The 23,736-nt window shown below is 40.7% G+C and overlaps 1 protein-coding gene across 1 annotated transcript in view; it reads right to left on the bottom strand.

The window, feature by feature from the left end:
* NAGA (alpha-N-acetylgalactosaminidase) overlaps positions 1-23,736 on the bottom strand; it is a 41,436-nt gene that overhangs the window by 8,398 nt on the left and 9,302 nt on the right. The window contains exons 2-3 of the mRNA XM_082262090.1: positions 7,211-7,385; positions 2,825-2,999 (exon numbers count right to left, since the gene is read on the bottom strand). Of these exons, the coding sequence (XP_082118216.1) occupies positions 2,825-2,999; positions 7,211-7,365 (330 nt within the window). The 5' untranslated portion in view covers positions 7,366-7,385. The remainder of the gene's footprint in view (positions 1-2,824; positions 3,000-7,210; positions 7,386-23,736) is intronic.

The following is a 23,736-nucleotide window of genomic DNA, read 5'->3' as shown; positions in this document are numbered from 1 at the left end:
GAACACTTATGCACGTATGTGGTTTGTTGACTTCAGTTCAGCATTCAATACTATTATTCCATCTAAGCTAATAACCAAACTTGTAGAACTGGGTATTAACATCTCCACCTGCAACTGGATCATGTATTTTTTGACCAACAGACCCCAGCAGTTTCGATCTGGCTCCATCTGCTCTAATACCATTATACTTAACACTGGTGTACCACAGGGCTGTGTGCTGAGCCCCTTCCTTTATTCCCTTTTCACTTCTGATTGCAGGCCTGTGAATGGATCTAATTCCATCATCAAGTTTGCAGATGATACTACTGGGATCGATCTCATCGCTGATAATGATGAGACTGCTTATAGGGAGGAGATTCAGCACTTAGCTACATGGTGTAATAACAATAATTTGCTCCTTAACACTTCCAAGACTAAAGGAGCTTATTGTGGACTTCAGGAGGGGGACAGGAGGCACACATGACTCCACCTATATTAATGGGATGGTTGTTGAGTGTGTCTCCAGTTTCAAGTTCCTGGAGATCCACATCTCGGCAGACCTGTCCTGGGCTATTAACACCTCTAGCCTAGTTAAGAAGGCTCACCAGCGCCTTTTTTTCCTGAGGATATTAAAGAAAAATCAGCTCTCCTCGGATATCCTGGTGAAATTCTATTGCTGGGCAATAGAAAGCATCCTGACCAGTTGTGTTACAGTTTGGTATGGGAACTGTTCTGTTGCAGAGCGTAAGGCATTGCAGCGGGTAGTAAAAACTGCCCAGCGCATTATAGGGACTTTAGTGCCAGCCATGGAGGATATTCAAAATAAATGCTGTCTGCGACGAGCTTGCAGCATTCTTAGGGATTCCTCTCATCCAGCCTATAGTCTGTTTACTCTTTTACCGTCTGGTAGGCGTTTTAGGTGTCTTCGGACCAGAAGCAGTCGACTAAGGAACAGCTTTTTTCCTAGAGCTGTCTCTATAGTGAACTCTGTCACTTAATGATACACTATAATTATTTCCTTATATTTCGTTATTTTTTTTAATAGACTGACTATTGCTGCTTATTAGTGATTTATTTATTATTGTTTTATAGTATATACTAGGGATGCACCGAAATTATCGGCCGAAAATGAGCCCATCTCATTTCGGCCGATAATGGGTTAACAGTGCCGAAATAAATATGGCCGCCGTGAGGAAGGAGGAGGGCGCAGCGCAGGGCAGGTTTAAAAGTCCCGCCTCCTCTCAATGACGTCCCTACTACTAGATGTGTGCATGAATGAAGGCAGGAGGGCGGGGCGAGCGGCCGCTATAGATATAACTATGTGATCCATCCCTGTCAGCTCAGCGGGACTGTGTGTGAATGAGATCTGACCTGACACCGGGCAGGGGGGGGGGGGGGGGGGCGGCCGCTAATAGCTATACCTATGTGAGCGCTTCACTTCCTTGTCAGGCATGTATCTCCGCTGACTGGGAAGTGAAGCTCTCACATAGTTACAGCTATTAGCGGCCGCCCCCCCCCCCCCCCCGCCCGATGTCAGGTCAGTTCTCATTCACACACAGTCACAGTCCCGCTGAGCTGACAGGGAAGGATCACATAGTTATATCTATAGCGGCCGCTCGCCCCGCCCTTCCGGTGTGTCACTTGTGACTGCCTCTGGGAAATTAAGATCCTCATTCTAAGGACAAAAAGAACATGTTCACAGTACAAACAAATACACCTGAATTATTAATGGATTTCGTTAGGGAGAGGGTTTTGTTATTCTGCGCTGGTTATGGTTTGAAGCAATGACTAAAACTGGCAGAAGAGCAGAACAAAGAACGCACAGCAGCCAATGAACCTTAAAAGCAATGTTATATAAGATTCTCTGTTTTCAGGGCTGACATATAGGCTCCAGCTCTCTACTCAACTGTACACCTATCACTAATGGGATACATCACAAAAGTCCTCTGTACACATATCTAAGCAGAATTAATATGGCACGAGGAAGCTACTGTGCACAAGGATAAAAGCTGTCTAAACACTTTCAGTGCCAAGTCCCATAGTGGGAGGTGATTTCCTGTCAAACACCCCTTCTGGTGAATTATTTTATCAGAAACACCCTCCCAGGAGTAGTTCTTTAGGGGGCGGGGGGGGATGGGGGAGAGCTGAGGCAGCTTATCAATGGTATTTGTATTATGCAGCATGAGGGGGTTAATGTATTGTCACTGCAGGTCACTGATGCATTAGTGACCGACCAGTGGCAGTTAATTAACCCCTTTGTGCTGCATTAGTGCAACCAGTATCAGTGTTAATTAACACTGGTTGCACTGATACTGGTTGCACTAATGCAGCACAAAGGGGTTAATTAACTGTCACTGGTCAGTCACTAATGCATTAGTGACAATACATTAACCCACCTCATGCTACATAATACAAATACCATTGGTAATTAAATTAACCTCTTGCCAACCCATCACAGTACATATACTGTGACCGGGTGGCAGCGACAGGTGTACATCGCTACCTGTTTTTGGTGTATGCCCCTGTTCTATCCATTTTAAATTTTTTTGGGGGGAAAAAGTCATTTTCGGTTTTCGACCAAGGGCATCCTGCATTTTCGGCCCAGAATTTTCATTTCGGGGCATCCCTAGTATATATATTTTAAACTACTGCTTATAATCTTTATTACTATTCTATTTAATTAATTATGTAAACATGTAAAAACTGTATATCCTGCATCTGCTGTTATTGCACTTTGGTTAGACCTAAACTGCATTTCGTTGACTTGTACTGGTACATGTGTAATGACAATAAAGTTGGAATCTAATCTAATCTTACTCTGTGATACAGTATATGATATACTTACATAGTCAGCAAGTGCTTTTATGCCACTAGGAAACCTTTCTGGATCAGGTTGGAGTCGCCCATTGGAATCCCTACTCTTGAGTGCCCAACAGTCATCAATGCTGATATAAACGTAACCAAGTTCCCTCCAGCCACTGTCAGCCATTTTGTCAGCTATACCTTTGATCAATTTTTCACTAAAAAACAAGAATAAGTTAACAAAAATAAAAATAAAGCTAATTTTGTAGCAGTTTGGGAAATTTCTTTGTTGGTTGTAGTATTAGAAGGGTTATTATGTGGGTGGAAGTCATTTTGACTAATTGCAATATGCTGTATATGTCACATGATCATGCAATTTAACTATAGGTGTGTTTTCATATAAATGTTTCCTTGGTTTTATGATGGTCTTTTAGAACAAAAATTGAGAAGATATACTGTATACGTATAAAAGATTTTTCTGTGACTAAGTAAAACTTGAAAAATTCCAAACTGTTGTCTTTTTTTATATTGCAAAGAATAATTGTATTACTATAGGTACACTGAGAATGCTGGACTGTGATTATTCTATATTAAACCAAAATAAATAAAAAGTCACAGACAAAATATAATAAACCCTCAGCTGGCACAAGCCCAGGGGGTGGGCAAACTTTTTGACTCGAGGGCCGCAATGGGTTCATATATTGGAGCCGGGGGTCGGACCAAGAGTAGATGGACGGTGTGTATGTGTGAATTAATATAAATTAAATTTAAATTTGTAACATTAAATGTTTAGATTAATTTAAGGTATAAAAGCATAAAAAGTTATTTTACAAAACCCCTTTCAATGCAGAGAGACCAGCGTGCCCCCTTTCAATGCAGAGAGACCAGCGTGCCCCCTTTCAATGCAGAGAGACCAGCGTGCCCCCTTTCAATGCAGAAACCAGCGCGAGTGCCCCCTTTCAATGCAGAGACCAGCGCGAGTGCCCCCTTTCAATGCAGAGACCAGCGCGCGTGCCCCCTTTCAATGCAGAGACCAGCGCGCGTGCCCCCTTTCAATGCAGAGACCAGCGCGCGTGCCCCCTTTCAATGCAGAGACCAGCGCGCGTGCCCCCTTCAATGCAGAGACCAGCACGCGTGCCCCCTTCAATGCAGAGACCAGCGTGCGTGCCCCCTTCAATACAGAGACCAGCGTGCGTGCCCCCTTCAATGAAGTGTGCCCCCCCCCCCCCCCGAGACCAGTGCACTTACCTGCAGCAGCAGCTTCTCCTCAGTCCCCTAGCGTCTCCTCGAGTCCTCCCGCCTCCTCCTCGGCCAATGGCATGGGGTTTGCCTTGTGGCCAATCAGGAAGCTGGTATTAGACCTGCTTCCTGATTGGCCAGGAGGAGGATCCGTGTGACAATAGCGAATTTTCATTCGCTATTGTCACACAATGGGTGGGCTCGGGGCGCACTGCTCTGCGCCCCGGGTTCACCCTTTGCTGAAGCCTATTAGAGCCTCTGGCTCTAATCAGGTGATTTAAAGAAAAAAAAAACCCATGCACCGGCCGCCACTGCTAGAAAGGGAGGTGAATAAATGAATAAATTAGCTAGCTCCCTGCGGGCCGGATTAAAAGGTCCGCTGGGCCGTAGTTTGCCCATTCCTGCAATAGCCTGTGCTGCTTTCTATTCTTCTTCTTGCTGCTACCATCCTGTGCACTTTCTTTGAGCAGATACCATCCTATGCCCCGTTTTTCGGGCACCCTAAGTTTCTGCTCTTTTCCCCAGCTGGCATCTTAATAGTAAACTCATATACATTGTGGTGGTTGCAGTTCTAGTTTACAGCTTCTGCTAACTGCCAATCCTTATCAGCAATATTCAGCCAATTTCCATTTTTCATGCATTGGATTTGTGGTAGCTACATAAGCAAGCACATTGCTTTGCAAGCCAAGCCAAAATACTATAAGGTCAAAACGTTTATATCCTGAATGTGAAAGAGGGAGGTTAGGGGAGGTTGAACCTCCCTTAACCGCACCAGCTTCTAAACTCTTGTAAAAGCCTAGGTGTGCATGGACACATAGGCTTTTTTGGAGTTGAGTTTAGGAGCTTTGAAAAAAAAAAAAAAAAGCCAAAAATTCCTAAACTCACGTTTAAAAGCTGTAGTGTACATAAGCCCTAAGTGGACTGTTTACAACTAGTACTTCCTAGGGATTTCTGGTTAGTAGAGAAGTTGGGTGCATGTAGTATAAGGTGTCAACTTGCATCACAGAAAAAATTATCTGCTCAACCCAATCTATATTTTGAGAGTGAACACCAGCAGCCACCAAATCCATTCTTAGAAATTTTGACCAGTAGGTCAATGTCAGAGTTGAGAAAAGGTGTGTGTATAGATTGAAAAGGCAGAGTCCACCAAGGCATAAATGAGTCAAGAAAGTTTTTCCAAAGTGCTACATTACAAGGCAAGAGGGAGGAAGTGTGAAATTGAAAAAGGTAGGCTGGCGGGCATAAACAGTGCCTCGCTGATGGAGTAATAGATAAGTACAGCTTCAGAATTAAAATAAATAGAAATTGTTCCCTTCATGAGGCAAACTTGTAAACTACATAAAAGCATACTGTAAATGTAGGCATGCCCATTAGGAAAATGGGAATATTAACTCCTTCACACTTCGCTTCAGGAACATTACAGAGGGAAAACCTCAACATAGCATGCTAGCCACTCGCAACACTTGGTCTTCAGAAGTCACCACAGGTAATCCCCAAAAATATTGGCCTGAGCTGAAAATTAGAGTTCCATGCTGGAAGTGGAACACAAGGGGGTTGTCACTGCTAACTTCAGGGCTTTGGCAAACAGAAAACCAGCATACTTAAAAGATAAATAGGCACATGGAGACATCTAAATGACTTATAGGCTTTGTACCCATCACTGTGCTGCATAGCAAGAATAGGTGGAAAGCCCTTACAAACATTTATAGCTAGAGTTCCATCCAATATCCATCCAGCAATATTACCTGGCTGTGCAGCACTGCTGGTGCCTCCACATTACACTTTCCAGCAGCTTTTACGGTCTCAATCATAGGTAGGGCCAACCTAAACGATATTGGTTATGGGCTGTGATACAAGTGGTACATTGTGGCGACATGTGATGCTCCAGCAGAGTGGGCATGTACACCTGTAGCTTAGGACACAATCAGTTATCTGATAGTGCTCATGGGGAGTACAGATATAAAGGAACGAGAACATATCCACGAGAAAAAAGTTACCCATTTCACAGAATCCAAAAAGGTGATATGGGAATAAAACACAGATACTGGCAAATATTACATTCACATCCTTAGTTTAGGACCACAGATTTAATGAACTGGGAAAACCTATGATCACTGGATAACTTGAAAGACTTTCAGGATTTCCAATATCCTTCCTGAATCTATCAGCAGCTGTTAAAGTGGTAGTAAACCGCAAAAAAAAATTCACAAAAACATAATTCCCCAGCAAAATAATAGCATAACTAGCACATTATGAAAGACTTACCTTAGAACGAAGCCCTCCAGTGGCACGCTGTCACCGCTGACAGGGCTTCCATCTTCAACCAGTCTTCCTTCTGAGCAACAATGATGTCACTCCCACACACATGTGCCGGGGGGCCATAGCTACAACACGGCTTTCTCAATGGAAGGCACGCCAACCATTGAGAGCGCAGTGCACATGCGCCGGAGACGTCACTGGCTACTAATATAGTAAATATCTCCTAAATGGTGCACGTTTAGGAGATATTTACTGTACCTACAGGTAAGCCTTATTTTAGGCTTACCTGAAGGTACAAGTGAACAGTTGGGCTTTACTACTACTTAAATAGTAAAAGAAATGTTACAATTCAAGCAAAAAATAAAGCAGAAGAGAGAGAAAAAAAAAAAGAAGGGGACATCCACTTCCGAAGAATACTTAGGAAAACTGAGAAGGTTTGAGGTGCAAGGTAGTTGCAGCCTCAAGGGGGCTTTCTATAAGCCTAGTGTCCTTTTCCCCAGTAGGCAGCATTTTTTTTTCTTATTATCAAGCCGTGTCCCTCAATAGATGACTGAGAAAAAGGTACTTGCGGGTTTAACCAGTCATTTTTGGCATTCTATGGTGACTATGTTTTTTTAAGGCCCTGCAAATCACTGCAAGAGATTTACATGAATCATGACTGGACAAATGCCAGAAGCTGTACTTTATCAGGCCTGTTTTATTGCTGTAGGTAAAAGACAGGCTCTCTGATTCATTAAAATGACCTACTGGGCCCTTGACTGGAATGACTGTCTTCAGAAATTTGCACTTTCAGTTTTGACTAAAGTTTACTTTTAAGTCCTTTAAATCACAAAGTCGTTTTGGGATTTGCACTAACAGTGGGTCTCAAAAATACATTATTAACATGGCAATGTATGTGCTAGGCTAGTTCAAAATAATTATAAAAACTTACCCAATACAATTCTCTGGGTCAATTCTGCAGTCAATGTTACATCTATATCGTTCCCATGTCATCCAGCCCATTGGAGGTGTCTTGGCTAAGCCATTGTCCAAGGAAGAACAAAGGGCATACAGAGAAAGGAGAATGCCCAGATATATCAGCTGCATTTTATCCAACTCTTCCAAAACTGTAAACGAAATTATGTATATCTGTAAAGCAAAGTCTTTAGAAATTGACACCATCTTATCAAGAGTGCCCCTATGCCGCCTCGGTCAAAAGTTTGACATTTGGAAGCATAAGGCATTCAGATATCTCTTTGGCAATATTCACTTGACTTGCTTAATCAAGCAAGAATACATAGAACTGCAAATACTGTGAAGGTAATTACAGGTGCTATAGGTAAAAGGAAATACCGCGCTAACAGTGTACAGTTATCAGCAGCCAGCAAAAACTAAAGACAATTCGCAATACATACAAAAACAAATATTGCGGCGCTAGAAAAAAATATAATTAAAACAACAAAGTGCAATGGTTTAAAGTGCATAAGTTGCATGTAATAAATACGGTTACAAATGATAAAAACAACATCAATATGGTGTAAACATATGTAAAGTGCATAAAAAATGGAATGATGAAACAGTCTCTGGGGTTAAAGGAGAAACAGACAAAGTGCAGGAAACTTTTCATGTATAAAGGGTCTTCATCGTTATCAATATGTGTGCCTCCACCCATAAGTGAAAGGAGGGGGCTTACCAGACAAATAGGACCCAATAGAGCTTGGTGCAGTAGAAAATATTGAGCTCCAGGAGATCATGCAGCAGTTTTCAAATATGTATAAATATCTAGTAAATAGGTGAAGCCTTTAACATTTATGCTGAATTGGCAGATGACAGAGCTAGTCTTTAAAGAGACACTGTCACCCTGCTCATCCAGGAAAAAGTGCCCAAAACATCTGCGCTTCTTTGCCACTCCTTTCTCAGTTGAACTCAGCACAGAAAAACATGGTGACAGCGACCAGTGTAAGTGGTGACTGGCGACATCACCCACACTCGGTCATATGGCAGTACTCCTGCCTAGTGCTACGCCCACTTACTGTCACAGGGAGAAGGACACATGCTCCCCTGTGCCCTGAAGCAGCAGGTAATGTTACCTGCTGTATTGGAGGAATATTCAATGGGGGAGCACTGGCAAGGGGAGTGTAACTGGTCTCATGCCCTGCATGGGCAAAGTGACAGTGTCCATTTGCCTACTGTGGTCATTTTGAAATGTTGGCTGTTGCATTTTTTTTTTATGACACACAATATTTGCACAGCTATTTGTCAAATGCAAATTTTCAGGAAAAAATATGCTTGAATTAATTTGTGCATACAAACCCAATATAATATAAAAGATTATGTTGTTTTGAATAAATAGATACCAAACAGGTCAAAATTTTAAATTGCACATGCCCGTGAAATGCCGAATAACCATAGTAGCAAAAATTGTCCATAGGTGACACTTTAGTATACCTGTTTGGTGTTAAAATATAAGCCTCATTGCTGGAATGATTGCTCTCACTCTGACATTCGTGGTGATACCTCACATGTTTGGTGCAATCACCGTTTTCATACCTGTGCCGGACCTACAAGCATGTATGAGCACAGGAGTGGTTTACATTTTTAATGTTTCATTTTTTTTTTTTACACTTTTTTCCATTTAACTTTAGTATTATCACAAGGGATGAACACCACCCCTTGTGATCGCTTTGGGCAGTAACAGGTATGCTTTATTGAGAGATCAGGGGTGTCCTCCCTCCTCCGCCCATCAAAGCATCTGATCAAACACTTTCCTGGATGTACTGGCCAGGGAAACAGCACAGAGACCAGAAGTGACAAAATCCACAGATTGTTCCTTTAGGAATCCGCTGACGACCCGAATAGCAAGTGTTAATGAGGAATAAGAGTGAGCAATCTAATAAGAGATGAGGAACTGGAATTAAATAATTTGGTTATACCCTGAAGGCCATGTTGGGCTGACCTGCCTCAATTCCCCTCCCTCCCTCCCTTATAAATGGGATTTAAATTGCTGTCCACCCCCCCTGTACATGTGTGCAGATGTGCTGCATGGCTCGGGTACTCATCTGCATATGCACTGGGTCCCCCAGGTATCTGCACACACGCAGGGATTCCCACGCAGACGACAATGACCAGAGAAGCCTAAAAACTTCCTTGTCATGTCCCAATGGGTCCTGCCAGGACCCAAAGGCTGGTGAGAACCTATGGGGCACCATCTGCACATGCGTTATTATGGGGACACCCAAGGAGGGGATAGGGCCACTACACGCAGTCGACTTAGAAATACTACTTTGAATAGCAGCGTGACCAAAAAAAAAAAAAAAAAATGTATAAAGTATATTATAATATATATATATATATATAGTACCTATCCAAGTACAAAGATGGAAAAAAAGGACACTTGAAATTTAAAAAAAAATTGTCCTGCTCACACTGACAATCACAGTTCCATAAATTTAGATGGAAAAAAAAAAAAAAAAAAAAACACACACACACACACACACACACACACACACACACAGTCAACATTTCTTGTGAAAAACAGTGTTTGTTTATTGATACAACATACGATGGCGGACCTCTAGTGGTATGCCAGGTAGTCCCTAGCCATCTTTATACACTTTCTGTAAAATGTGATGAAAACGAAATTATGCAGCGCTAGCTCAAATAAAGTATTAAGTGCTGTGATATAAATACAATAATATTTTATAAAGTGCACACTGTATGATCAAATGTAAAAAAGTACTAAGTGCTTATAAATATCTGAGCAGTAACAAATAAATATATATAATAGTGCACAATAAACAAAATAGGTGGTTAGAAATAGTCCAAATGAATATTCAGTGCTTGAAAAGAGTCCTTATAGTGATCCAATTAAGGTGCCAAGGTGCCAAATAATTAAGGTGCTTGCAGAGTGATATGGTGCCCCTCAAGGTTCCCCACTCACCAGATTGCAGATAATCATAGACCTTCAAAATTATTGCACATTGCCCGGGATCTTTACAGGACCAGAACTTCTCCTATGTAGCCTTGGAACTTTTTGGGTCAGCTTCCGCTTCCACCGTTAAACAAAAGAATGGCCATACATGGTGAAGTAAGTATGAGCAATTTTATTCCCAAAAAATGTTCAGATGGGTACTCACAAGCATGAATAGAACTCAGGCATAAACAAGGAACTCGTGTGGCGCCGCTCTCGGCGTGCGTTCCACACACAGGAAGTTCCTGACCGGAAGTGACGTTTGTTTTGGTCCGCAACCGGAAGTGCGTCAACGCGTTTCGCCGTCAATACAGCGTCTTCAAAGACATCACTTCCTGTTAGCGGAGGCTCTTTATATCGTAGCCTCTCGATGCTAATTTCCGGAATCTAATTATTTAAACTTTGGCAATCGATCATAAACCATATAACTTATCCAATGGCATTGTTATAGTGGAATTACTCATCTATAACCTTTGTTATTTAATTGATATATCTATAATATTCATGAACGATTGATACGTCCGGGCATCACTTCCTGTACACAATGCTTATTTAACCCATTGTTAATCCTGCTGTTTTACAATATTAAAAACATCAAAAATATAAATATTTTATTGTGTTCTCATTATATGATTATTCAATTTTAATACTAAGTTTATTGATGATAATAAAAATAATAAAAATTCATTAAAATTAATCTTAAATTAAACATTAAAAAATATAAAAATAAAAAATATATAAAAAATTATGATAATAGAAAAACCTGTAATATATTCCTATGAATATTGGGACAATTGATATTTTAATAATAAGATATGCATAAATCATTAAAACCATTATATAAAAATTAATATATACTCTTGAGTTATAAAAAAAAAATATAATATATATATATATATGTGTGGAGAGGAAAAATGGTCATTGGAGGAATATAATAATATAATAGTATATATAGTCAAATCTAAATTTCTATACTAAAACTAATGGATAAAATGTTAATTAAAAGCAGTTGAGAGGAGATTTATATATATATATAAGCATTTTTTCCATTAAGAGAATAAAGGATATTTTGGGAGGGTTACCAATTGGATAGGAAACAGTTGACATCTAAGTCTACGTTCAATCCTTTGGGTTTGAGTGTCTCCAAACGATGGATCCACTGGGTCTCATTTTGTGACACTGCTTTTTTTAGGTTGCCACCCCTCCAGTGGGGTTCTATTTTGTCTATGGCACAAAAGGACAAAAGGGTGGGGTCACTATGATGGAACAATTTGAAATGGTGGGAAAGGCTGTGGTTTTTAAACCCTCTCTTTATATTGGAGACATGTTCTCTCAGTCTCACCTTCAGTTCCCTAGTGGTCCTACCCACATATTGTAGTCCACATGGACAAGAGAGAAGGTAAGTCACATGTGTGGATGAACAAGTTATAAATTTATTGATTTTATACATTTTACCATTAAAAGATGATTTAAAATTCATATTTTTCCTTTTTCTAAACCTAGAGGTGCGGCAGATCATACACTTGCCGCAACTAAAGAACCCATTCTGATCCCAGAATGTGCCTATTTTTTTTAGGTGGATTGACCACATTATGTGCTAGTTGTAATCTGAGGGTTTTAGGCTTAGTATAAATGAACTGTGGTTTTGAGGGAAGTAAAGTTTTAAGAACATTATCTTTTAATAAAAGGTGCCAGTGCTTTTTTAAAATCTTCTCCATTTGGGTGTGCTGTCTTGAAAAGCTGGTGAGGAATGCCATACTATAATCTCTATTAGTCTTTTCTTTTTTCTTGAATAGATCCTTACGTTCAATATTTTTAACTTTTTTCTTGATTTTCTCCAAATCTCTTTTCTTATATCCCTTTTCAGAGAATTTATTTATGATTACTTCTGCTTGTTCATCGTAATCACTTTCTTTGTCGCAATTCCTTCTTATCCTCATTAGTTGACTGCTAGGAATTGTATTGAGCCATCTGGGATGGTGGCAGCTACCTATGGGGATGTAGCCATTAGCATCCACTTCTTTAAAATAGGTTTTTGTAAAAAGTTTGTTAGAATCTTTAAAAATACAAAGGTCCAAAAAATTGATACCTTCCAAACTATTTGTGTGGGAAAAAGAGATGTTATATTTGTTGTTGTTCATAGATGATAAAAATTGATCTAATGTATTCTGGGTACCCCTCCATATAATAAAAATGTCATCTATGTATCTCTTATAGGTGATGAGTTCCTTAGGTCTGTTTTTAAAAATTTGTTCACTCTCCCATTTCCGCATAAATATGTTTGCTATGGAGGGAGCATATTTTGCTCCCATGGCAACTCCTTTCTTTTGTCTATAGTAATCTTTCTCATGCCCAAAAAAATTGTTGCTCATTGCAAGGTTAAGTCCTTGTAGTATAAATTCCTTTTGTTTCGTTTTTATTTCCGTCTGGTCCAGGGCCCATTTTGCTGCTTGTAATGCATGATCCTGCTTAATGTTTGTATAGAGGGAGTTGACATCTACTCCCACTAGAATGTCACTTTCCTCTGTTTTAATATCTTTTATAATTTCCATAAGGTGTTTGCTATCTCGCAGGTAAGCCAATCCTTTCTGTGCTAGCGGCTGAAGAAAACAGTCCAGATATTCTCCCAGACGTGATAAAAGGGAATCCACCCTGCTCACAATGGGCCTGCCAGGTGGTTGTTCCTTGTTTTTGTGTATTTTGGGCAGCTGGTATATTACCGGTACTCTGGGTGCATCTGGTACCAGGTACCTACTTTCCTTCTTGTTAATAATATTTTCTTGGCGTGCCCATTTAATAAGTCTGGTAAGTTTAGCTTTGTATTTCTTAGTAGGGTTCCCTTTTAATTTTTCATATGTCTCAGGATCATTGACCAGTCGGTTTAATTCATTCAGGTAGTCATTTTTATTTAGGATTACAAGACCGCCTCCTTTGTCTGCGGCCCGTATTACTATATCTTTTCTTTTTTCCAATAATTTAAGACCTCTTTCTATGTCTTCTTTTTTCCTGGAATTTTTTATTTTCAGACTATCCAAATCATTTTCTACCATAGCTTTAAAAACATCTATAAATTGATTATTTAAAATTTTGGGGTTAAAAACAGATTTGTTTCTCAATTGGGTATAGGTGAACTCTCCTAAGGGTGCAGTGTTGGATGTATTCTTCCCTGCATAATATTTTTAATATTTAATTTTCTCACAAATTTTTGGAGATCGATATAGGTATTGAATTTATTTAAATTTTTTTCCGGCGCATATTTTAATCCCAAACTTAAAACTTTGAGTTCATCCTCTGTAAAAGTGGCAGTGCTTAGATTAAAAATTCCTTCTGTTAATTTGTTCTTTTTCTGCCCTCTACATCCTCTCTTTCTTCTTCTCTTTCCTCTCTCACATATTGTGTTTGTTCCTCAAGAAGGAGCCTCTAGAGACTCATCTCCAGAAAGAGGTCTTCCATATCCCCTTGCCATGACCCCCAGAGTGAATCTCAATGAGAACGAAGAATATGGAGAGGAAAGATTTGAGAATCCCAACTTTACTCCATACGGTAGATCGGAACCAAACACCCCAATGTACAATGTTCCAACGAATAACAGATTCATGCCATTAAGGAATGAAACTCCCCAACAACAATATCCTCAACAACAATACCCTCAACAACATTATCCCCAGCAACAAGGATATAATAATAACTATAGAGGACAACGTGGAGCAAGACGTCCACAAAATAATGGAGGATTCAGAGGAGGTAGAGGCAACTATGGATACAATAATTACAGAGGGGATTTTCAAAGGAGGGGATCAGGCAGACCCCCATGGAGAGGGAGAGGAGCACCCAACTACAGAGGAGGAGGGGGGAACCCCTACCACCTGGACCGGAGAGACGATTGGAGACCCTGGCCCCAGATGGAACAAACACAATATGTGAGAGAGGAAAGAGAAGAAGAAAGAGAGGATGTAGAGGAGGGCAGAAAAAGAAAAAGAACAAATTAACAGAAGGAATTTTTAATCTAAGCACTGCCACTTTTACAGAGGATGAACTCAATGTTTTAAGTTTGGGATTAAAATATGCGCCGGAAAAAAATTTAAATAAATTCAATACCTATATCGATCTCCAAAAATGTGTGAGAAAATTAAATATTAAAAAATATTATGCAGGGAAGAATACATCCAACACTGCACCCTTAGGAGAGTTCACCTATACCCAATTGAGAAACAAATCTGTTTTTAACCCCAAAATTTTAAATAATCAATTTATAGATGTTTTTAAAGCTATGGTAGAAAATGATTTGGATAGTCTGAAAATAAAAAATTCCAGGAAAAAAGAAGACATAGAAAGAGGTCTTAAATTATTGGAAAAAAGAAAAGATATAGTAATACGGGCCGCAGACAAAGGAGGCGGTCTTGTAATCCTAAATAAAAATGACTACCTGAATGAATTAAACCGACTGGTCAATGATCCTGAGACATATGAAAAATTAAAAGGGAACCCTACTAAGAAATACAAAGCTAAACTTACCAGACTTATTAAATGGGCACGCCAAGAAAATATTATTAACAAGAAGGAAAGTAGGTACCTGGTACCAGATGCACCCAGAGTACCGGTAATATACCAGCTGCCCAAAATACACAAAAACAAGGAACAACCACCTGGCAGGCCCATTGTGAGCAGGGTGGATTCCCTTTTATCACGTCTGGGAGAATATCTGGACTGTTTTCTTCAGCCGCTAGCACAGAAAGGATTGGCTTACCTGCGAGATAGCAAACACCTTATGGAAATTATAAAAGATATTAAAACAGAGGAAAGTGACATTCTAGTGGGAGTAGATGTCAACTCCCTCTATACAAACATTAAGCAGGATCATGCATTACAAGCAGCAAAATGGGCCCTGGACCAGACGGAAATAAAAACGAAACAAAAGGAATTTATACTACAAGGACTTAACCTCGCAATGAGCAACAATTTTTTTTGGCATGAGAAAGATTACTATAGACAAAAGAAAGGAGTTGCCATGGGAGCAAAATATGCTCCCTCCATAGCAAACATATTTATGCGGAAATGGGAGAGTGAACAAATTTTTAAAAACAGACCTAAGGAACTCATCACCTATAAGAGATACATAGATGACATTTTTATTATATGGAGGGGTACCCAGAATACATTAGATCAATTTTTATCATCTATGAACAACAACAAATATAACATCTCTTTTTCCCACACAAATAGTTTGGAAGGTATCAATTTTTTGGACCTTTGTATTTTTAAAGATTCTAACAAACTTTTTACAAAAACCTATTTTAAAGAAGTGGATGCTAATGGCTACATCCCCATAGGTAGCTGCCACCATCCCAGATGGCTCAATACAATTCCTAGCAGTCAACTAATGAGGATAAGAAGGAATTGCGACAAAGAAAGTGATTACGATGAACAAGCAGAAGTAATCATAAATAAATTCTCTGAAAAGGGATATAAGAAAAGAGATTTGGAGAAAATCAAGAAAAAAGTTAAAAATATTGAACGTAAGGATCTATTCAAGAAAAAAGAAAAGACTAATAGAGATTATAGTATGGCATTCCTCACCAGCTTTTCAAGACAGCACACCCAAATGGAGAAGATTTTAAAAAAGCACTGGCACCTTTTATTAAAAGATAATGTTCTTAAAACTTTACTTCCCTCAAAACCACAGTTCATTTATACTAAGCCTAAAACCCTCAGATTACAACTAGCACATAATGTGGTCAATCCACCTAAAAAAATAGGCACATTCTGGGATCAGAATGGGTTCTTTAGTTGCGGCAAGTGTATGATCTGCCGCACCTCTAGGTTTAGAAAAAGGAAAAATATGAATTTTAAATCATCTTTTAATGGTAAAATGTATAAAATCAATAAATTTATAACTTGTTCATCCACACATGTGACTTACCTTCTCTCTTGTCCATGTGGACTACAATATGTGGGTAGGACCACTAGGGAACTGAAGGTGAGACTGAGAGAACATGTCTCCAATATAAAGAAAGGGTTTAAAAACCACAGCCTTTCCCACCATTTCAAATTGTTCCATCATAGTGACCCCACCCTTTTGTCCTTTTTTGTGCCATAGACAAAATAGAACCCCACTGGAGGGGTGGCAACCTAAAAAAAGCAGTGTCACAAAATGAGACCCAGTGGATCCATCGTTTGGAGACACTCAAACCCAAAGGATTGAACGTAGACTTAGATGTCAACTGTTTCCTATCCAATTGGTAACCCTCCCAAAATATCCTTTATTCTCTTAATGGAAAAAATGCTTATATATATATATATATATATATATATATATATATATATATATATATATATATATATATATATATATATATATATATAATCTCCTCTCAACTGCTTTTAATTAACATTTTATCCATTAGTTTTAGTATAGAAATTTAGATTTGACTATATATACTATTATATTATTATATCCCTCCAATGACCATTTTTCCTCTCCACACACATATATATATATATATATATTTTTTTATAACTCAAGAGTATATATTAATTTTTATATAATGGTTTTAATGATTTATGCATATCTTATTATTAAAATATCAATTGTCCCAATATTCATAGGAATATATTACAGGTTTTTCTATTATCATAATTTTTTATATATTTTTTATTTTTATATATATTTTTTTTAATGTTTAATTTAAGATTAATTTTAATGAATTTTTATTATTTTTATTATCATCAATAAACTTAGTATTAAAATTAAATAATCATATAATGAGAACACAATAAAATATTTATATTTTTGATGTTTTTAATATTGTAAAACAGCAGGATTAACAATGGGTTAAATAAGCATTGTGTACAGGAAGTGATGCCCGGACGTATCAATCGTTCATGAATATTATAGATATATCAATTAAATAACAAAGGTTATAGATGAGTAATTCCACTATAACAATGCCATTGGATAAGTTATATGGTTTATGATCGATTGCCAAAGTTTAAATAATTAGATTCCGGAAATTAGCATCGAGAGGCTACGATATAAAGAGCCTCCGCTAACAGGAAGTGATGTCTTTGAAGACGCTGTATTGACGGCGAAACGCGTTGACGCACTTCCGGTTGCGGACCAAAACAAACGTCACTTCCGGTCAGGAACTTCCTGTGTGTGGAACGCACGCCGAGAGCGGCGCCACACGAGTTCCTTGTATATGCCCGAGTTCTATTCATGCTTGTGAGTACCCATCTGAACATTTTTTGGGAATAAAATTGCTCATACTTACTTCACCATGTATGGCCATTCTTTTGTTTAACGGTGGAAGCGGAAGCTGACCCAAAAAGTTCCAAGGCTACATAGGAGAAGTTCTGGTCCTGTAAAGATCCCGGGCAATGTGCAATAATTTTGAAGGTCTATGATTATCTGCAATCTGGTGAGTGGGGAACCTTGAGGGGCACCATATCACTCTGCAAGCACCTTAATTATTTGGCACCTTGGCACCTTAATTGGATCACTATAAGGACTCTTTTCAAGCACTGAATATTCATTTGGACTATTTCTAACCACCTATTTGTTTATTGTGCACTATCATATATATTTATTTGTTACTGCTCAGATATTTATAAGCACTTAGTACTTTTTTACATTTGATCATACAGTGTGCACTTTATAAAATATTATTGTATTTATATCACAGCACTTAATACTTTATTTGAGCTAGCGCTGCATAATTTCGTTTTCATCATATTTTCCTAAGACTTTCTTAGTGTCTGCAGCAGCTGCCCATTATTGCATTCATTCTTATTTAAATTTTCACGTTGTGTAGCGCGGGTTTAATTTTTGTTTTTCACTTTCTGTAAAATGTGCAGTTTTTGTTGCCAGCACATAGATTGGTGGTCTCCAAAGTGCAGCCCAGGATCTGGATGTGGCCCTTTGCTTGCCTTTGTCCAGCTCTTGGGGCACTATTCCTCCCACTGACACTGAGCATAATTACTGCCACTAACAATGGGGTATTAGTCCCATCATTATTTCTCTCACTGACACTAACAATGGCATACTGTTCCTCCCACTGGGGCACTATTCCTCTCAATGACACCAACAATGGGGCACTATTCCTCTCAATGACACCAACAATGGGGCACTATTCCTCCCAACGACACCAATGATGGGGTACTATTCCTCCCAACGACACCAACAAAGGATAAATATTTCTCCCAATGACACCAACAAAGGGGACAAATTACTGACACTAATGATGGGGCACGATTCCTCCACCATCGATGGAGTATTGTTTGCTCCCACATTAGGACATTTTCTACTTCCACTGGCAACATTCCAGCCCCCCTAAGTCTGAAGGGCAGTAAACTGACCATTTGTTTAGGTTTGGAGACCCCTGATCTAGATTAACCACTTGCCTACAGTGCACTTTCTACCCCCTTCCTGTCCAGACTGATTTTCAGCTTTCAGCGCTCTCACACTTTGACTGAGAATTACTCAGTCATGCAACACTGTACCCATACAAAAATTGTGTCCTTTTTTTCACACAAATAGAGCTTTCTTTTGATGGTATTTGATCAATACTGGGTTTTTTATTTTTTGTGCTATAAATAAAAAAAAAAAAAAGAGTGAAAATATTGTGAAAAAACGCATTTTTCTTTGTTTCTGTCATAAAATTTTGCAAATTAGTCATTTTTCTTCACAAATTTTGGCCAAAATTTATACTGCTACTTATCTTTGGTAAAAATAACCCAAATAAGTGTATATTATTTGGTCTTTGTGAAAGTTATAGAGTCCACAAGCTATGGTGCGTATCATTGAAAATTGATCACACTTGATCTGATGTACTGAAGGCCTATCTCATTTCTTGAGACACTAAAAAGTCAGGAAAGTACAAATACCCCCCAAATGACCCCTTTTTGGAAAGTAGACATTCCAAGGTATTTAATAAGGGGCATGGTGAGTTTTTTGAAGTTGTAATTTTTTCCCACAATGCTTTGCAAAATGAAGATTTTTTTTTTTTTTTTACAAATTGCCGTATTAACAGGTTATTTCTCTCACACAGCACATGTATACTTGCAACTACACCCCAAAACACATTCTACTACTCCTCCTGAGTATGGCGATACCACATGTGTGAGACTTTTTCACAGCCTGGCCACATACAGAGGCCTAACTGCCAAGTAGCAGCGTCCGGCATTCTAGGAGCACAAATTACACATATAATTTTCTGAAGGCCCTGGAGCACCAGGACAATGGAAACCCCCATAAAATGACCCCATTTTGGAAAGCAAACAGCCCAACGTATAATTTTTGAGGCATAATGAGTCTTTTGAATATGTCATTTTTTTCCACAAGTTTTTGGAAAATGTGGAAAGAAAATGAAAACATTTTTTTTTACACAAAGCTGTCCATTTATGCAATAGTTCTAACACATAGCATGTACATAGCAAAATACATTTTGCTATTCCTCCCGAGTATGGCGATACCACATGTGTAACACTTTTTCAAAGCCTGGCCACATACATAGGCCTAACATCCAAGTAGCGCTTTACACAAAGTTGTCCATTTATCCACTTTAAGACTGGGCCTATTTTTGACACTTAGTGTTTACAAGCTAAAATCATTTTTTTTGCTAGAAAACTACTTGGAACCCCCAAACATTATATCTTTTTTTTTTTAGCAGAGACCCTAGAGAATAAAATGGAGATCGTTGCAATATTTTTTATCACACCATATTTGCGCAGCAGTCTTCCAAATGCGATTTTTTTGAAAAAAAATTCACTTTTTTGAACTAGAAAATAAGAAAACAGTAAATTTAGCACAATTTTTTTCCATAATGTGAAAGATAATGTTACGCCGAGTAATTAGATACCCAACATGTCATGCTTCAAAATTGCGCATGCTCACAGAATGGCGCCAAACATTGGTACTTAAAAATCCCCATAGGCAACATTTTAAAAAATTCTGCAGGTTACTAGCTTAGAGTTACAGAGGAGGTCTAGGGCTCAAATTATTGCTCTCGCTCTAACGATCGCAGCGATACCTCACATGTATGGTTTGAACACCGTTTACATATGTGGGCGGGACTTGCGTATGCGTTTGCTTCTGCGCGCGAGCTAACGGGGACAGGGCGCTTTAATTTTTGTTTTTTCCTATTTATTTTATTTTTACACAGTTTAAAAAAAAAAAAAAAAATGTTTTGATCATTTTTATTCCTATTACAAGGAATGTAAACATCCCTTGTAATAGAAATAGGCATGGCAGGTCCTCTTTATTGTGAGATCTGGGGTCAAAAAGACCTCACACCTCACAACTACACTAAAAAAGAAAAAAAAAAAAAAAAAAATTGTTGAAAGAGGAAAAAAAAAAAAAAAAGAAAAAAAAAAAAAGAGCGGCCCTTTAAACCAGTTGCAAGGCAACGTCTTTTGACGTAGCTCCAGTCCTCCAAGACCATAGAGTCGAGTGAGGGCCATTGCTCACTCGACTTCCTGTCTCTGAGGATCCGGGACCGGATAGTTTTCCCCGCTGCCGGCGGGTCCGGTAAGCTGGGAAAACGTCTGGGACGCGGCAGGAGGGGGGGGGGGCACCTCTTCCCCTGCACCGTAAGGGTAATTCCGCGGCGAATCCGCCACTGGGACCACCCTTATCTGAAAGCCGACCGCCCGCCGTTTCAAAAAATACCGGGGTTATGGCAGCTATCTGCTGCCATAACCCCAGTATTTAGCTTTGAATGGCTGACGCATATAGTCGTTAGGCGGTCAGTAAGTGATTGCATGCATATGGCAAACAGGTGACAATGACTGATGGGGTGACAGGTGACAGGTGACTGATGGGGTGACAGGTGACTGATGGGGTGACAGGTGACTGATGGGGTGACAGGTGACAATGACTGATGGGGTGACAGGTGACAATGATTGATGAGGTGACAAGTGACGATGATTGATGGGGTGACAGATGACAATCACTGACGGGGTGACATGTGACGATAATTGATGGGGTAACAAGTGACAATCACTGATGGGGTGTCAAGTGACGGTGATTGATGGGGTGACAGGTGACGGGCGATGGTCACTGATGGGTGACAGGTGACGGGCGATGGTGCACGGCGGTACTGATGGCAGTCTCTGGTGACCGGTGAACTTTAGGCTACGTTCACATGTGAGCGTAGCGATCGCAGGCAGAATCACTGCGATTCTGCCCGCGATCCAGAAATCATTGCAAATCGCGGGGCGCCTGTGCGTTGCCCGTGATTTGCAATAGCACCCCAAACGCTGTGCGATGTTGCTGTGATTTCCTCCTGCCGAATCGCGGTAACATCGTGCAAACAACGCATGACGCCCCAAAAAAACTCTTGTACCTTTTTTGGGCGTCATGCGTTGTTTGCGCGATGTTACCGCAATTCGGCAGGAGGAAATCGCAGCAACATCGCACAGCGTTTGGGGTGCTATTGCAAATCCCGGGCAACGCACAGGCGTCCCGCGATTTGCAATGATTTCCAGATCGCGGGCAGAATCGCGGTGATTCTGCCCGCGCTCACATGTGAACGTTATGGGTGTCAATTTCTGGGCACTGATGAGGTCACTGTTGGGTGACAGGTGACATTGGGGGGGGGGGGGGGGCTGAGGACTGTGTGGGGACATTTATTTCTGTGCTTTTACTTTTTACAGGTGTACAGAGCAGTAACTCACTGTTTCTAGCTCTTCTCCCCTCACACTGGAAGCTGTATGAGGAGAGAAGAGCTAGTAACAGTGAGTTACTGCTCTTTGTTTACATTTTGTGATCGGCTGTGAATGGATTCACAGCCGATCACATAGTAAACAGTCACTGTCAGTGACTGTTTACTACCGCCGGTGACAGCTGTGTTCCTACGGAACACAGTGCCACTGACATGACAGCGCTGCGCGCTCCCGATCGCGCATGCGCGGTCATCTTGTGGGCGCCTCCATTGTGATCGGCTGTGTCATTGGAACACAGCCGATCACGTGGGAAACAGCCACGCCCATTGGCTGTTTCCCCCCTGCCGGTGACGGGGGGTGTCCCGGGGACACCCCGACACCGGCAGTGCAGGGCGGCGCGCACGCGATCGCGCGCCTGCCCTGCTTAAAGTGCCGCCGTCATATGACGGCGGCCCAGAATAATGGTTGCTCCGCTGTCATGACGGCGGGCGGGCGGCAAGTGGTTAAACCTGTCATGACCTCCCCACAATTCTGCTAGAACTAACTTAGCTACTGTAGATGACACCACCAAAGATTTGAAGGGGTTGTCTAAGATGCCTCCCTGACAGTGTTTTAGGATGGATGGAAATCTGCCTACATTTCTCACACTTGTGAATAAGACCATTTGTGAATAGCTGCAGAAGACCCAGTGGGGCTTCACTGCAATAAACTGTAGGCAACGTTGGGGCCCTTGTCCGAACAGCTATAATAGCTCATTCCTCTGTTGTGAGAAATCAGTTTTTTTTTTAACCAATTAACGACCGCCTAACGACTATATACATCATTAGTTTAAAGCTAAATACCGGCGTTATGGCAGCAGATAGCTGCCATAACCCCGGTATTTCTTTAAACTGCAGGCGGTGGGTTTTCAGGTAAGGTTTGTCCCAGTGGCGGATTCGCCACGGGATCACCCTTCCGGGGCGGCGGAAGAGGTGCCCTCCTGCCGCATCCCGGCCGTTTTTCCTGCTTACCGGACCCGCCGGCAGTGAGGAAAACGATCTGGTCCCGAATCCTCTTAGACAGGAAGTCGAGTGAGGGCAAGATAACCCTCACTTGCAGGGCCGCCATCAGGGGGGTACAGGCAGTACTGGTGTATGGGGCCCGAGCCTCTAGAGGGGCCCGGGGACCGCTTCCCCCTTACACACTTTAAAAACAATGGCTCCCGATCCTCACCGCCGCAAGACGCCGCCCCCCCCTGATATGTGCTATTGCTTGGGGTTTGGTGGGGGTGGGGTGGTCTAGTCAGTAATGATTAATAATCAGCGAGGTCGTACCCCCCCCCCCCCCCCGCTGCACTAGTCTGACTGAGGACTCGAGAGGAGTACGAGTACCTACATACAGCAGGCTTTCCTCTCCTCCCAGTGGCCGCGGGTAGATCCTGGCAAGCTTCAATTACCTCTCTTTGCCTGAGGAGGAGCCTGGTTGTGAAAGAAAAAGTTTGGGCAGTAGCTGATTGGCCAGCACTCAGCATAGGGGTGTGGTTATCTGCCTAATGGAGGAAGTGTCCCCAGTCCTCGCAGGTGAATGGAGCAGACTGAAGATCAGTGTGGAGGGTAAGTCACTGAGTTTTGTTTTGTATGTGCTGGCACTGAAGCCTGCTGCTGGTCCACCTGTGCTTTTGTTTGAACTCCTGATGGGACACAGACTCCAGACATGATGGAGTTGCAATGCATTGTAAAAATGGCTGGGGATGATTCTGTGTGGGAAAAGGAATAACACTGTGGAGAGCCTGTTCACTAAGTAAATTTCATCCCCACCCAGAATCATCCTCATCCATTTTCACAATGCATTGCAACTCCATCATCCCC

Source organism: Pelophylax lessonae (assembly GCF_965119305.1).
Source record: "Pelophylax lessonae genome assembly, chromosome: 6".
Taxonomy (NCBI): domain Eukaryota; kingdom Metazoa; phylum Chordata; class Amphibia; order Anura; family Ranidae; genus Pelophylax; species Pelophylax lessonae.
The sequence above is the reverse complement of the archived record's forward strand: the minus strand, read 5'-3'. Positions and strand labels throughout refer to the sequence as shown.